General features: G+C 43.6%; 1 protein-coding gene across 1 annotated transcript in view; it reads left to right on the top strand.

The window, feature by feature from the left end:
- Positions 1 to 471: 471 nt before the first annotated feature.
- Positions 472 to 17343, top strand: part of plekhh1 (pleckstrin homology domain containing, family H (with MyTH4 domain) member 1) — a 32578-nt gene continuing 15706 nt past the window's right edge. The window contains exons 1-6 of the mRNA XM_036542530.1: positions 472 to 640; positions 7183 to 7348; positions 15052 to 15114; positions 16220 to 16369; positions 16458 to 16541; positions 16986 to 17067. Coding sequence (XP_036398423.1) covers positions 7205 to 7348; positions 15052 to 15114; positions 16220 to 16369; positions 16458 to 16541; positions 16986 to 17067 — 523 coding nt within the window. The 5' untranslated portion in view covers positions 472 to 640; positions 7183 to 7204. The remainder of the gene's footprint in view (positions 641 to 7182; positions 7349 to 15051; positions 15115 to 16219; positions 16370 to 16457; positions 16542 to 16985; positions 17068 to 17343) is intronic.

Below are 17343 nucleotides of genomic sequence, written 5' to 3'. Positions count from 1 at the left end.
TATTTGTGCAAACATGTCCTTCTTTTTGCGCAAAATATCGTGTGGAAAGTAATAATTTTCACATCCATATTCCTTGACTTTGGTAACTTTGGAAGCGTGACGATTACACAGTTTGGAAAATAACACTTCCATCTGATATAAGTTAAATCAAGAAACTCAACTGGTCCGTTGACCTTACTGAATGAAAATTTTAAACATTAAGTAGCATTTCAAACTGAAAACCATTCGATCATTTGTTCAATGAATATCTGTGCAACAAGTGCACTGACACCTTTTGAATGTAATGAAAGCTTAATAGGTAACGCAAACTCTGATGCAATATCCTGTACAGTTTATACACAAGGGGGTTTGGCTCCCGGCGTAACCCGATCCCGATTCTCGCCCTTTAAAGGAATACGAGATGATCCTGCTGAATGGGGATCAGCGGCGCGGCGTAACTGTCCCCTGAACTCTGCATGTAAGGGGAAATAGTGAGAAAGGGGTAGGAAGGAATGGGTGCTTAAAGGAGAGCTTTAGGAAGCAAGGGAGAAAGAAAGCGAAGGAGTGTGTAACGAGGATCCAAGTGCCGTGATGTGATTTGCGGGGAGAAGGTGTTGGCGTGGAAGCAAGCGGTCAGAGAAAACGCAGCAAAACTCACAAGGTAAAGTTAACCAATTTAATGTGTTACAGTCTTTGAACCGAAGAAGTCTTCTACAACCGTGGTGCAGTGCTCTTACTTCTGCGATAGCATGCGAGGCTCTCTTCTCAATCGGGCACGGGATTGTCTGGGAATTTGGGATGGAACTCTTCATCTCACGGCTTCTTGTAATGAAATCAATGGGAATGGTAACACCAGAGTAGCAGATTTACTCCCGAAATGAGCGAGAGGTCTAGCAACTGTGTTGTAATCAGACGCTTTATGGTAGCTATAAAGAGCATGTTTTAGTTAAAGAGCCTGATATCTGATACACCTGTGCACTGTTTAGTATCTTTGCAGAATCAAAATAACAGCAACCGCCTCTCGCGTAACGTTAAGCGCATTTGTGAAGAACTTTGTGCGTGCTTCAGCTTCGTTGCAAAAGTTTCAGGAACAACCCACTGTTTAACTGTCAGAATACAATAATCGTGTAATAAAACTCTTAGATGTAGTTCAGTACTTCAGGTGGAGATTTGTGATTGTACAAACATAATGAAATAACATAACAAATATGGAAGCATAGTGATAAAATATTTTATCTCCATATCTCTTTATGCACATATATCTGGTGTCAAGACTCAAACACTGGTGCAGGGTCATGGGGAAGTTTATAGTTTTGTATTGACTATGTAAGATTACTTTTCCTCCTGAAACATTCTGGTTTAATGTCTGGTTAATGCGGGTTCTTTTAGGTTGTCACAAATGTAAGATAGATGTGGAAACTCTTAAGTGTTTATGTGCAGCATTCTCTTGCAGACCGAGGTGAAGCAGGGCCGGTAACTCCGCCATATACAAGAAGCCTGAGGGTTGGTTACTTATCCAACACCAGTTTCAGCAGTGTAATAAATCACATAAGTTTGTTTTTGTCACTGGTAATGCCTTTATTAAATTAAATTTACAATTTGTCTTTTTTCATGGCACTTATAATTACAAAATAAATCAAACCACAAGACGTGTGATTCTTGCCAGTTTACTTATTTTCTTTCTCCAACGCATAACCCAGCCTTTTATGTGACCCAGTTAATCCTGTCGCTTCAAACCCTTCACCTGCACATCCTCATCTTTTGACGTCCTTTGTCATATTAACAACCAGCTCAGACCAAACACTACTCTGTAGGTAATGCTTCTTGTTCCATACATGCACTTTGTTGCTCATTGTTGACTTGAGGCTGGGTAAGTGTTTCGTGTCTGTGTGGTGGACAGCGTGGAAGATGTTTACACCTCAGCGGAGAGGAATGTCTTAGGCTATATTTACTGCTCAGGCTGATAATGAGTGTGGCCAGTTTACAGAGGCCTGTCATTACCCTGTACGCACAGCTTCCTCTGAGGGGAAGGTGGGGGCTCCCGCCGGCTCCCTCAGCGCATGTTGCTGACAGGCTGCAGCTGCCATCTTTAAAAGAAGCCGTTAGCATTAACTGAGGGACAGTAGTCTGTTATGCTCATGTGTGCAAGCTAGCTCAGTTCACGTTGCTTACATGGCTGGCAGACGCATCTGCGCTGTTCTTAAATGCGACGTTGCAGTGCCACAGTCAGACCAGTGGCTCCAGGGTTGAATGCCACGGCTGCAGGATTGCTGGACCTAGCTGAAATGCAACGGTCTGCCTGTGACGCTGTGATGTTTATACAGCATGGTGACACAGAGAGAGAGAGTGAGAGTGCCATTTGTTAGCAAGTTTTTTTTTTTTTTTTTTTTTTTTTTTTTTGCAAGGGTCAGTCTTATAATGATGGAACGGTGTGTTTGCTTGCAGTATGTGTCCTCTCCATAATGGAGTTAATGTTCATTTATGAAGTCCGTTCATTTATAAATCTGGTACAGAAACAAAATGGAAAACCAGTACTCTGTTGCGGAGTCTCCTCAATGGCTATAACAAACCTACGGTGATGTGTGTGTTGTTGGGGGAGATGAGGGGGGGGGCAGCGGCAGGAGGTTTGGGGGTTGGTTCAGGCTGTTTTTGTGGGACAGGCTCTGTCCCATGTCATGGGTTGCTGTTGTGGGACTGATGGTCATATCCGTCCACGTGTGCACTATTTAACACTATCCAGCTACCCTACTTTTGTACACAGTAACTCAGATTTATGCATGCTTATTAGTCAGTTCTTGACAAAGGTCATAAAATAAGCATTTGAAATGTCTAGTGGGATGATCTCATTGATTTGCTTAATTGCTTACATCACCACAGCTGCAGGCTCGAGTGAGAGAGAGAGAGAGAGAGAGAGAGTGAAAAGTGTGTGTGTCTTTCTCTGTGCGTGTGTGTGTATCATACACCAGAGAGCTCTGTCCGTGCCGTTTCACGGCCCTGGAGATCACCTCTCATCTGACTCACGGCTGGAAAAGCAGGAGGAAAAATCGCCGGCTTTACATCACTTACAGCTGCGCTTCAGATAGCTTGGACATTCATGGAGCGTTACAAGAACGTTATAGTATTTTTTTCAAGAACTGACACTCTTTTCCCTTGTTCTGAGATTTTGAACAGTGAGCATGAGCAAGTTTCTACACATTAACAGTAGTAATGAGGACAACATACTCAACATTAATCTTTTTTGATATTGGTGTTTTGGATATTGTCATGAAGATCCATTTTGACACAGTTTTTATGTTGCTGTTCCAGAGTCTGGTGCTGATGACATCATCCTCCATTATGGTCCTGTTTTACTGCTGCTGTCTTAATGCCCCTGCTGTTAGGGGTGCCGGTCCTGATAAGGGGAGAATGGCCGAGACTCTGTGGACCCTGTGGTTTTCCTCCCAGGATTAGATGAAGGTCACAGTTTCTCTGAAGTTTGCACTGCAAGCTCAGATTTTTGGTGGGAAGGTTTGATGATGAACTAGTCTTCTATGCATATTCGTTGCAAAAGACGTTGTTCACTGGTTTAATTTCTCAATACATAACGGAATAATTTATGATGTGTTAGACTTCCCCTCAGCTGTCACCTAGTATTTTCGCTTGCCACAGAACCTCCTCAGATCTCTCATCACTCAGCTGTTTAAGGGCAATTCTAGCCCCTCTCCCAGAGTGAGAATGAATCACCATTTTCACTCTGTAAGCTTATACCTTGTTTGGTGCTTCGAGGACCTCATTGTGAAACAAAATTCTGACTGTATGAGAAACAGTATGAGAAACAGTCTTCATTTCTGTTTCTACCAATTTCCAAATTTACTGACAGCGGAAAACATATTCAGTGAGTAAAACAGGATACTTGTGCTACAAAAGCAAGGGAGAACGTGAAGGATACCAAAATAATAAAGTGCCATATTTAATGAAATATAAAGTGGAGGTCCATGTTGTAAAATGAGGGGTTTGTATCCACGGCACACCAGTTAAAATGTGTCTGTTGCTTCTGAATATTTCCCTGTCTCATTTTAAACCATTAGTGCAGCATTTTGAAGCTTACAGAGCACGCTGGTGTTTCAGGCCAAGGAAGCTGTAGGAATTGGGGGTAGAGGGCAAGAGTGACATTCAGCTGCTGTGATTTACATCTTTTTGGCTGCTATAGTTCTTATCCTGAACATCAGAGCATGTGTATCTTTGGACACACTGTGGAAAATTTCCCTGCTCATAGCTTCAGCCAAAGGAAGGTGCTTCTGTAGGCATATGAGCAGCGAGGACCAAAACTTCTTCAGCACTGACCCTGGAGCTGGTTGGGACAAAAGAGTTGCCATTTCCCATGTTCTTTCAGCACACAAGTGTGGTGGACTGTGCAGGAAGCATCCCGGGCGAATTAGCACATCCATGCTGAAAGTGTTTAACCAGCGAGTGGTTTGTTTGCACCCAGCTGTCATCTTGGCAGCATGCAGAGGCCTCTGTTGGTGGAGCCAGCCTCCTTTAAGCTTTCCCTCGTCTTTCCCTCTCTCTCATCTGCTCGCTGTCTTCCTCCTCTAGCTCTGTCTTTATTTTCCCAGACTTCTGACTTTAGCACCATGAAGAACAACAAAAAAAATCTGTGGAAAGAGTGGCTTTGCTGTACAAATGGAACCTGTTTGCTTTTTTCAAGCCAGTTTTTTATACCGCTTCTGTAATTTGTTAGCAAGCCTGTAGTTATAACCATGATAATTGCAGAGCAATATGGCAAAATTTATACGCTGCACTTTGAACCTCTGCACTGCTGGACTCTCATGTTTCTGTTTTCTTCGGCGTCATTTCTTCTTTGGAAATGCAGCAGAATGCATCGCAAGTAACTTTATTGTCCCCACTCAAGCAACCAAATTAAACCAGACTTTAAAGGTCTGCTCTCTGTTGTTAAGTTTTAAAATTTTTTTACTCAATTTTTGTTCAAAGTGTCATGCCAAACATTTCCTTTAATATCCCTGTTCAAACACTTTATGAGAGTGGAACTTTGTTTTTGCTTTGTTGTGTATTAATTTCAGACATATGGTTCGTAAATGTGTTTTGTTTGTGGTACGGTGTTGTAAAGGGTATTTATAACTGTTTGGGATCAGCACAGTGGAGTTCAGGCAGCTCAATACAGTTCAACAAGTTCATTCCTGGCTTTGTGCTGCACTCACCAGCCCTGAACATATTTTAAGTATGTGAGGCTGTAGGTATACACACCGCACCGTGTGCAGTATATCTGTGGAATGAGTGAGCGCGAGTGTTCAGTCAGCGAAATGGCTGCCACTTATTCTCTCTCTGGTAAAAATATCTTCCCGCCTCAGGTTCCCACATTCAAAGCTCCACATTCAGTCTCGCACATTCTTCCTCTTTCTTTACCCAGGCTAGCTCACCGCCTCCCTAATACCCATAATGAGACTGTCATGCAGAAAGACACTCACCCCTATTGTGTTGCGTTAGATACCATTTCACCCATGGCTTGTAATTAAGAAGGGATTGGATTGACAGGGATATTTTTTGGGGTGGGGTGCAGTGAGGTGGGGGGATAGTAGCAACAGAACAGAGCTTGACCCCCCCCCCCCACTCCCCACCTCCCTACCTTGAATTTGGCGTCCTGAGGCCATTCTGACATAGGCAAGGCGAATGGGGGATGCCCCCTCTGCCCTGTGGGAATCCCTCTCAGCCTGCCCCAGATACAGTACTCCCCACTGGCCTGGCTGTTCTCTGAAGCTGAGGCCCGAGTTCCCTCTCTGGCCAAGGGAATTGTTCAGTCTTCTGTGTGTTTTACACTCAAACAGGAAGCTTTTGTTTAACTATGTCATCATGATCTCATAGCTGAAAGCTGACTCTTTTGCCATTTCCTAGGTGAGCTGTTAGAAGTCCACTCATTTTGGGGGGGGAAAAAAGGAGTGAAATATAAACCGGCTCTTGTTGCTGTTTTCTGAGATCCAGTACAGAAAAAAATGTGTATTTTTTCTTTAGAACTGACTTGTCAACAGTGTCTACTCTGTTTACTCACATTCATACCCTGGGATGTTTCAACAGAGTTTATGCAGGGTGACAGGGCAGGAAGTGCATTGGCTCTTTGAAATGGAGTGTCAGAAAACAGGAACCTTGTCCTCAGGGAAGCATGGAGAGTCGGAGGTCACAATGGCATTGTTTTCTTACATTTACATTTACATTTATTTATTTAGCAGACGCTTTTATCCAAAGCGACTTACAAAAGTGCATACAGTAGGTACAGCGACAGTACGGGGACAGGATGTGTACAGTTCCACAATGAGACAGTTCTCAGCTGAGAGCAAGGTCTGTTTGAGGACGCAGTACTATCAGATTTGTACAATTACAGCCTAAAGGGTAACTAGTACGATACACTTTCGAACGGCAAACTTCAACAACTTCAAACGGCACAATGAGCGTCAGGGTAAAGGCGGCAACAAGAGACAAATTTAAAAGCACAATTTAAAAAGCACAGCAATTTACGACAGCACTGATGGGCGGGGGGGGGGGGGGGGGCAGCAATTGTGAGCTGGGTCAGTCCAGGTAGAGTCTAAAGAGGTGCGTCTTCAGGCCCCGTCTGAAGGACTGGGGTGAAGAAGCTGTCCGTAGCGAGACCGGGAGTTCGTTCCACCACTGGGGAGCGATGTAGGCGAAACGCCGGTGTCTGGCAGAACGAGCACCTCCTGCCTTGACCATGCAGGGAGCAAGGCGTCCAGTTGCTGCTGAGCGCAGGGGTCGGGCTGGTGTGTAGGGCTGGATGAGTTCTTGGAGATAGGCAGGGGCTGTCCTGTTGACTGCAGAGAAGGCGAGGGTCAGGGTCTTGAATCTGATCCTGGCAGCGACAGGAAGCCAGTGGAGGGATTTCAGCAGGGGAGTAACATGGGAGAATTTGGGGAGGTTGAAGATCAGTCGGGCAGCTGCATTCTGGATGAGCTGGAGAGGGTGGGTGGTGCATGCTGGGAGGCCTGCAAGGAGAGCATTGCAGTAGTCAGTAGTTCTTCCTTTAAATCTGCGGATTTTCCTGAGCTTTCCGTGCTTTTTGTCCTGCGCCCATAAAGGTGGAACTGGAAAGGAGAATGTTGTTGACCTGAACAGTTAGAGCTGGGTATTGGCCTAGTTCTGCCTGCTTTTTCACAACCAGCACAGCTGGTGACCCTGTTCTGTGTGTCTCCACGGTAGTGGACACGGAGGGCTGGACTCGATGGCGGAGGTTGTGGAGAGCGGCGGCGCTGGGATCGGCGGGACTGACAGCGTCGACTGGCAGAAACGATGTGTCACCCTGGAGATGCAGCTGCTGAAGTTCCGTCTGCAGGCCGGGAAGATCCGGGAGCTGCTGGCGGAGAAGGTGAGCCAGCGTGGTGTGCAAATGACATGTGCATGTGATGCCAATAATTCCCCAAAATGCAAGACAGTACCACTGCTCTGTCCTGATTGTTACATCTGAGCCCTGTTGTACTTTTATTCCACATGGGTTATTACATCTGCTTACTGCTGTGTCCTAGTTTAGAGGTTATTCTAAATTGCTACTTGGTTGAACTGATACAGATGACATGACAATTTTGTGATTCAACACTCCCTCCCTCATGCACACGTGCAAATTCTTTACCGTGTCAAGCTGTGTTGACCTCACTGTTGTAAGAAACGGTTAACTGTAAAACTTGGCGGAGAGCCCTGCAGAGAAAAACCACTGACTCGTGCGAATGTGTGTTTGGGTGGAAATACAGCACTTGGCATGTTCTAGTGAAGATGCTGTTGTGTGTATGTGTGTGTGTGTGTGTGTGTGTGTGAGAGAGAGAGAGAGAAAGAGACAGAAAGAGACAGAAAGAGAGAGAGAGCACTATCTGGGAAATTGATTAAAGCTACAACTGATGTGAAATAGCATTAATGGAAAATATAAACATTACTGGCTAAGCACAATCACTAACTGGCTAGGTGGTATTGCTGTTATCTCTTAAACGCCATGTCTAATCATCTGTGTTTTCCATTGCATGATTACAGGATCAAACAAACACTGGCTAGCACACTATTCCTGGTATTAGTTAATGATGGTAAAACATAATTAGCCATGACCACCTGGGTCTAAAGCACTTGCTGTAAAAGAGCAAAATGTCTTTGTTTTTGAGTTAGAGATTTTCCTTGAGAAACAAATAATACAGTTAAAACACTGAGCATTATTGCCACATGAAGTGGTCTAAATGAATTCAGCTAGATGTATGTATGTTTGAGTGGGTGAGCAGACCATGTTACATAACTCCATCATCTAAAATGTTGGTTATTAATTGTTTTCAAAAGTGTTAACATTAGTGTTTTGTGGCTTATTTGTCGGTAAATATGCAGAAAAGATTTAACCGTGTATAATCCAGTGTAAGTGATGATACTATGATTATTTCACCGTTTTATAGACGTTTTCATCATATACTCTGTCTTGTATAGGAGTGCCATAATGTTTTTTAATGTTAAAAGTAAATAAAAAGAAAATAAAAAATTAAGGGTACTCACATTTAACATTGTAATAATCAGTTATTGTTGTGTTATCTAAGAGGTTAGTTAATCCTTCTGATTATTTTTTATAGACTAAATTTTGCTATGTTGAGAAAAATAATATGCTTTTGAGGCTTTGTATGTTTCGCTGGGATGTTAATAATTGAAAAACTGAGTTACTTTCCTGACTGTATTACCATTATAATGGTAACAAACTTTAATTGACCTGATTAAAAAGGTGACATAACCCACTAATTATCATACCACATAGACCAATGTGGCATTAAAGTGCACTCAGAGAGTACCACCACCTATAAAATCCCAATATAACCCCTAGTAACTGTACTGTTTTTTTTCAAGCACAATTTTTGTCTTCTAAGCAGTGACTGTTTTTCTGTGGTTCTAAACCAATTAAAAGTGAATATCAATTAAAATTCAAATAATTTGTGATCCTTGCGTAATTGTGCTGAGCTGACATGTGGAGTAGTTTGCTCCTCTGTTCCTTTGATTAGAGGGATCACCAAAGTAGGATTTAGAATAGAGACATTAGAAAGGTCACGAGGACCGAGTGTGGGCCTTAATATTCTTTACCTTGTGACTGATTTCTGGATCAGGTCACCAGCAGAGTCTGCGGTTCTGCCCATTGTTATTTCAAAGGAGAAATAAAAGACAGCTCTGGGGAAAAGTGCTCAGGCTGGGTCTCTTTCCGCGGAAAACCACAACCATGGGATTAAAACCACAGGTGGGGGCGGAGGAAGGAAGAAAGCTCAGCTAAATTGTGGACCGCTGTGGAATGGAATGGAACGAAACGGTCATTTTCCCGATGACCTGTGTGTGTGTGTGTGTGTGTGTATCTGTGTGTATTTGCATACGCAGTAGGCTGGCGATCCAGCCAGACTGGACTGGCACACTGTAAACAGGCCTGAGCCAGAGAGCAGCCCGGCTTGTAGTGACACGTTGGCCGAGGTGAAGGAGGGAGGCCACTGCAGTCTGGAGAGAGCGCTTTTGTGTTAGCATGTAGCACCATGCACTTTTCTCTCTCAGCATGACCTCTCACTCCTGTGGTGAAGACCAAACTCCAATCTAAAGGGGATTTTCTGTCTGGTCTACAAATGTGGCCCCTCTTGGTGTGTAATTAATGATTGAGCTGTAGCTCACAGTAACCATTAATAGGCTTATCTGGGAGGGTTAATAATTACAGGCCTGTATAGGTAACCCATGATGGGCCTGGTGGAATTCAAAGCAGGACAGCGTGTAGGCTGAGGTGACATGCTTATTACTGAGCAGTCCTTAATTAAAGATTTGCAAAAGAGGCTGACCCCAGGGTGAGATTCATGGCATTCATGGCAAAATGGCTTGCCCAAGCTTCCTGACTCTTTCTGTGCATACATGGTGTGTGGTGGAGCTCTCAGTGTGTGCCTGCTACCAGTGTATAGGCATTATATTGAAGTTGTATTGGTGATGGGTGGTGTCACAGTTCATGACTGACTTTAAGTCTAACTTTAATCTTCACCCTATCCTGCATAGGTCATGTGAGAGCCTGGCCTGATCTAATGGTGCTTCCTGAATGCTGGGGCTAAGCATAGTTTGCAGTTTCTTCAAGTACGGTGCTTGATGCTGGGTGACACCAGGCTGGCATTGAGAACAGTAGGTGCTAGCACTGTGTCTTCTGCCCTGTTATCAGCTGTCACTGGACGCTGTTATCTGCCCTGCGGCTGGGGTGTTATCTCTCCCCGCTGACTGTTATCTCTGGCTGGCTGCCTCCTTCATTCCTTCTGTCTGCTGAGCTCAATGCTCTGGGACGGAAAGCTTACAAAATCCAGCCTGCGGCCAGACATGTCAGAGACCATAGGGCAGAGCACCGGGTTATTGATGCTGTCAGGTCAAAGTAATCAAATGTTTTCATGATTAGTGCACGGCATTGACAAAACCTGATCTGTGTATTGAAGCAAACCACAAGGAAGAGTAATGTGTTGAATTTACAGGAATCAGAAGTTCGTATTCTCTCTTTCCATAGTGTCTGTCATTGAACTGTGTCATTGAGTGGAAAGTTTGCAGAAAGGAGCTGAGCTGAAAGGTTTAGTATTGTCACTTGTACAATGAGCTTGTTTGTGGATTACCTCAGTGAGGTCAACTCCATGGGTGACTGGTGGTGTTTCTCTTTTGTGATGAGGAGTTGACTGTTTTTGATGAAATGAGCCTCATGCTCTTACTGGACAGTGCATGTGGTGCGTTGCTGAATGTTCGTGGTTTGTGTCTCATTTGGGTCTGTAATCCAACCAAAGGACCCCTGATGAACTATTGGCAAAGTATGCAGAATGAACCACACCAGGGCAGACAGGACTTATGTTCTTGTCATGAATCATCTCTGAGTTTGTTTACCAAACAAAAGTTTAAATTTACAGTGATTGCCTCAAAAGATGAATAGAGTTTGCATAAGATGTTTTATCCGCTAATTTCTTGTAACAAGTCAAGCGTACTGGCTCAGTACTGAGAGACTTAATTCTTGCGGCCATCATTTTGACTGCAGGAGGTGTGAGTGACCACACCTGAACCCAAATGGAAGCGCAGTAGAGAAGTCCGATTTGGGGTGCTGGTTAGTTCATGAGTGTTTCTTCTGAGTTTCACAACAGCACGGGCTGTCTGTGTGGTGCTGCAATCTGTGTGACTAATGTGATGTTATTTGGCAGTAGCGTACACCTGTAGATAGTGGGATTTTGGTCTCACGCATAATCTTGTTTGCTGTATTTGCTCTGTGTTTGTTATTTATCTAGTCCTGCAGGCTAGGGTCAAGTCATGTCACCCCTCAGCAGTGTTAGCTAATGCAGCCATGTGCTTACATTGAAAAGGACTGCAGTGGTGCTTACTTACAGAATAATGTCTCTGCAGTGTGCGCTGTTTCCGTGTAAGATAACACCACTCTGCCCCTTCATGGGTTGATATTCAAGCTGAGTTAAAGAGGATCATCCCCTTTCCAAATTTTCTTAGCATGTTGCAACATGTCATTCGATAGCCACATTCTCTGTTCTCTTAAGCAGATGCAACTCATTCACACCCACAGTAATGTGAGACTACTACTATTACTACTGCCACTACTACTAATAATAATGACACAATAAGCACAGGCCACTAGTGTCTGTCTGCAGATAAACCCACTGCTGTTCTGTGACCAGTAGTACCAGCTTACCACATTTTTATGGCTTTGTTTCAGATTTTCTTAGTGGTAAAATCTTATTGTGTGCTCCCATACGAAAACAACCCTCTCCCTGATTATTATTTCTGGGTCTGCATTTGTATTGAAAGGTACAGCATTCACTGCTTTGCAAGAGTACGTCATTGTTTCACTGAGTTCACAGTATGAAATGTGAGACTTGGCACATCAGCGGAGCAGCGCTGTGATATCAGTCATCTCTCTCTCTCTGTCTCCTCTCTCTCGGCTGCATCAGGCCTTTGTGTAAACACTGCGGTGCACTTGGATTGCCCTTTTTACCTCTGTCTCTGTTACCACTGTCGCTGCTTCAGCTCACTCGGGGAGACGTCCATAATGGAGGGCAGTGGAGAGGAGGATCTGGTGTTTTAAACAGTGAGAGGGCCCCTTGCTCGTCTCTCCTCAGTTTTCTGCCCGGTTGGTGGCAGAACTGTAGGATTGTGTCTCACCTGTGGTAAGAGCCCTCACCTCTTGTCTCTTACGTTCTCAGCCAAGGACAAATGCATGTAATCATCAATAAAGTATACCTTCTCATCCTTTGAGTACAATGCCAACCAAACCAAGGCAAAAAAAAAAAAATATATATATATATATATATATATATATAAATAAATACCTATAGTTCAACCAGTGGAAGTGCAACTCCAAAATGCTGTGTGGTCAGAATATGCATCAATAAACACCTGGGTGTGGTTGCTGCTGCGATGCAGTGTCCTCACCTGTTGAGCTTACACCTGACTGTCATGTAACCTGGTTCCCCACAGAGATATGCAGGTAGTGCTGTAGAAATGGAAATGATAAAGCAATATTTTAGGGGGGGAACATCAGCCGTTGAGGGCAGATGATAACCAGGCAGTTATCTAGACACATGCCAGTAGTTTGGGGGAGCATGTACCACAGCTCTGATTATAACTACCATGATGAAAGAAACAACTCTGCAGGTCTGGAGTCCGTGTGCTTTAGAATGCCCAATAGGTTGTTCATGAAAGTGTTATACGTGTTGAATTGACATTAAAGATTTTCCTTGACAAGTTGACAGTATTGCATGGAAGACATTATAGGAGGTTAATTTCCATGCAATGGCATAACAATGTTTCAGCATGAAACAAAGTGCAGGACAGTATATCTGTAGAAATCTGAAATGTATAAAAATGGGAAAAAGAAAAAGTTGCGTGCTGTGTGGTCCTCAGTGGGTTTTCAAAATATATTTAGGAAATTAAAGGAATTTTAACTGTACCATTGTAGAGTATATATTAATTAAATATAGCATTTACTTCATAATAGTCCTTTAGTCCTGATTTCAGATTCTGTAATTAGATGGTATAGCCGTTTTTGCAACAAATACTTCACACTTATTCCTGAATTGCATAATTTTATATTTGATTATTGTTGAACCTACTCAAAATTGATGTGAATTAGATATGCCCAAAACATACAATGTTAATGTGTGCATATATAAAATTTTGAGAGGCAATATACAAGTGAAAATATACAAAATTAAAAAAGAGTATTTTATAGAGTTTGGAATCATTGCATTAGTGAGATACAGTGATGGTTTAGAGATTCATTATGATTTATTAGATTCAGATGTGGTTTTTGTGGTCTCAGCTGTTCACTTTCCATGAAATGTCCTTTTAATGGTGGGGATGGAATGTTATGGGACCATGCTCAGCAGTGTGGATTTGCCGGACCTTGCCCCCAGTGTGTTAATCTGTGTGCGTGTGGCTGTTGATATAGTGAGTCAGTGCCGGGAATCCATGCACACTGCATAATGGGAACAGGGCTGCTGTGCTTCTGAAGAAGGGAAAGAATAGATTCGGAACAAAAGAAGAGGAGGATCTAAGTGCCCAGTCAAGGGCGGGAATCCATCAAAGTCTTTCTCTGTTGTGATCGGGTCATTGAACTTTCACAGGGCACAGTTGGTCAAATATACAAGCTGGAATCTCATTGGTTGTGTGTGTGTGTGTGTGTGTGTGTGTGTGTGTGTCTGTGTGTGTGTGTGTGTGTGTGTGTGTGTGTGTGTGTGAACCTAGCTGACATTGTAAAATGAATGAATTTTGTACTTTGAGTCATGTTCTACTGGCTGCATCTTTTGCTGGCACCTTACTGGCACAAATCGCGTTTTGTGAGGAAGACAGGCCATTTGCTCATTGTAATACCACTCTTAAAGGACTGTTGTACAGCTTTGTTTGAGAGGGTCTAATTACAGCTGGAAGTATGTGTTTACCTTGCCACATTGTGGAGCTCAAGTGCCTGCATTATCGAAATGTGAAAACATCTGATCTGAAGGCAAATGTTTTATCACTTATCACTCATACCAAATACCCTCTGCTGGGAAGTCTCTCTCAGAGCACTTCTTGTCACCTGTTGAGCCTTTTCTGTGATTATTATTTAACTTTGCTCAATGTTGTGGTGGAGAGAGTGCGCTCTTTCACGGCGGGCTGTTTTTCTCTGTGTCTCTCCCCTCCCTTGCACCCTCCTCTATGTGTGGTTGCCCTCCTGACAAAGACACAGAAATTTGACATAAGCCAGGATTCCTCCAAAAGAGGAGTGTGAGGAGAAGGAAGTCAACGCCCCCACTTTGTGGTGTGGTGGTAATGGGGGGGGGGGGGGGGGGGGTGTCGCCTCGCCTCAGAACTCCTATAGTGGCGGATTAACTTGGGGGGTGGGGGGTAGGTTTGATGCACTGTGTGGATTAGACGTGGTTCTCGGGTCCCCTGCCCCCTCAGCTGCCATGGTGGTCTGATGGGGGCGGGAGGCAGATTGCAGAGTGTGTCCTGTCTGAGCCTGTGTGATTGTGGGAACCCTGAGGAAAGGAGGCAGCTCACAGCTGACAGCGCATCACACCACTGCTTTGTCATTACCCGCAGCAGCTGTCAGTCTCCTTCCCATTGTAATAGCACGCTACAGAAGTATAGGCCTATGCATTTTGAATGGAACATTTCTGCACAGTTATGTGCTGTTGTCTTTATCTGTAATTGTGTGCATGTATGCATGCCTAGGGGTGGGTGAGTGAGTGTATTTGCTGCTTTATTGAGTCCACTTAGATTATGGATTTTAGTTTTAATGCAGGGGTGTTTGCAAAGGACTGGTGACTCTGACTTATTGACCCCCTGTGTCAGCTGATCTCTGTCAGCAGAGACAACTGTTAACCATGTTAACAAATGTTAACCATCTCCTGCTCTCTGCCCCCTCTCTATCTCTGCTGTCCCCTGATCCCCTCTCTGCTCTGCACCCTTTCCCTGAAATTCTTTCTCTCACTTTTTGTCCTCTCCACCTTTCTCTCTCACTCTGTCTTCTCTCCTTCCCTTTCCCCCCCTATCCCTCCCTCTGTCTGCACTCCCCCCAACCCCATTCAGATGCAGGAGCTGGAGCAGAGGGTGACAGAGGCCGACCAGAGGGCAGAGAATGCTGAAAAGCAGGTAAATGTTCTCCTCTGTCCTTCCCTCCTTTCTTGCTGCCCCCTTTTCTTTATTGAAGGCATGCAGCTGGGGCTTGTCTTTGGGGTCTGTTTTCTGGTTATCTGTCTGCTGAGTTGTGCACACATTGAATATCACATTGATCATATTGAACAGGATTGGACAAGGTGCACAGTCCTAGATTGAAATAAAATTATATGATTCTTGATATATAATAATAATATAGATTCTGCAGTATATATAATAATATAGATTCTGCAATATATATGCAGAATACTGATAGGCAACCACACCTAGAACGATGAGTTCTTGTTTATGACTATACATTACTGCTTGTACACATAGAATATTGTCTTTCCACTGCCCCAAGGAATCAACTAACAAAAGGACTTTGCCACAAATGGAATTAATTGTAAAATATTATTCACCTAATGCTGGTCTGAGTGGCAATGCTGACCCCAGGGCTCTGTTAGGGATCTGCAGGTTTTATGGGTGCCTGTCAATTAGCAACCAGTTATCAATGGGTGTCACTGAGGTGACTGGTGTTAGGAGCCTAAACCCCCAACAGTAGTGCTGCTCTGACCAGCTCTGCCTGTACTGTCATAGTTTTACAGAGCGTGTCTCTCAGCTGCTGCTACTACTGCCCTGTCTCTTTACTAGAGTACACCACATGCCCTCAATGGCAGTTGCTTTAGAGAGATGATATTTTCCTTGCATAGGATCTTCAGCTCTAGACAGTAAGGGCATTTTGGTCCACTCTTTTTATTGACTATTCAAAGTCATTACCTGGTATTCCAGGTGTTGAGATGCTAATTGAAAGGTGCACTCTGACATTAAAACCTGCTGGATTGCTCCCCCCATGAGCTGGAGTTTCCCCTCACTGATGTGCTGATCCCTCCCTCTGTCTGTTTGTCTGTCTGTCTGTCTCTCTCTCTCTGTCTCTCTTTCACACACACCCTGTGCAAAGGAATGATATGTATAAATATATGCTATGAGGGCATCCAGCTAGCAAATAAATAATGCAATGTAAATTGGATGTTCAATACCTTCCCATCTGTCAGAAATGAGTCATTTGCTATGAGTGATGAATAGCTGACGTGTATTACAGGTACATGTAATGGAGGAGAAGCTGAAATCAGCAAATGTGCAGCCTAGCGAATCAGAAAACTCTTTGTATAGAAGGTACCAAGAGCTGACTAATCAAGTGGAAGAAAAGGATACAGTGATAAAGAGGCTGGAGCTTCAGTTGGAGAAACAGGTATGGAGATGGTTTTTCAGCTCAATACGGGGTTGTATACAGTAGAATAAGATATTCAGTAGATGTTTTTCTCCCTTTTTATTTTCAGAATGTGGCCCGAGCCCAGGAGGCAAAAATCATTGAAGAGAAAGCAGCCAAGATTAAAGAGTGGGTCACCCTTAAATTCAGAGAGGTAACACTGTAAACAGCTTTTTCCCTTTTCAGTCCATGCTCAGAAAAATCAGTTGCAGTTCTGTAAAGGGCATAGAACTATTCTGGACATTAAAATCGCCCTAAACTCAGTTTAGGGTGATTTTAAGTAAAAATATTTCAAGTAAAAAAATATTTTTTTATCAGACAAGAAAAATCAGATCTTTTTCCCCACTCTGGTCTTTTATGCCATTGATCTTTTCTGGCATTTAAATGTTCCCTAAGGGCTCTGGTGGAAGAAATGTATCATCTCTAGCGGTGCCCATTTTTATTACATGATGTAACCGTGATTTTAAGGCAGAAAAAATACTTGAACCGTTCAGAAGTTTTTTTTTTTCTTGTTCTTATCTCTGATCTTTCCATTAGTATTGCAGCCTCTCTCTTTCCCTCCTTTGTCTTACTCTCTGACTTTCTGTCTTTCTACTAGATGGAGATGGAGAACCAGCAGTTGAAGATGGCAAATCTAAAGCAAGCAGAACAGATCCTGGTGCTCCAAGACAAACTGCAAGGTAAGTGAATCTTAATGGCCACATTACGATGACTGCCAGATCATGCAGATTTGCGCTGTACAACATCAGAGAAGCCAGGCCATGCCTATCTGGGTATGCTGCACAGCTCCTTGTCCAGGCTCTTGTCATGTCAGGACTGGACTACTACAATGGCTGGTCTACCTGCATGCACTATTAAGCCTCTGTAGTTGATACAGAATGCAGCTGCACGTCTGGTTTTCAACCAACCAAACAGGGCTCATGTCTCACTCCACTGGCTCCCTGTAGCTGCCTGCA

Source organism: Megalops cyprinoides, chromosome 12 (genome assembly GCF_013368585.1).
Source record: "Megalops cyprinoides isolate fMegCyp1 chromosome 12, fMegCyp1.pri, whole genome shotgun sequence".
Classification (NCBI taxonomy): domain Eukaryota; kingdom Metazoa; phylum Chordata; class Actinopteri; order Elopiformes; family Megalopidae; genus Megalops; species Megalops cyprinoides.
The sequence above is the reverse complement of the archived record's forward strand: the minus strand, read 5'-3'. Positions and strand labels throughout refer to the sequence as shown.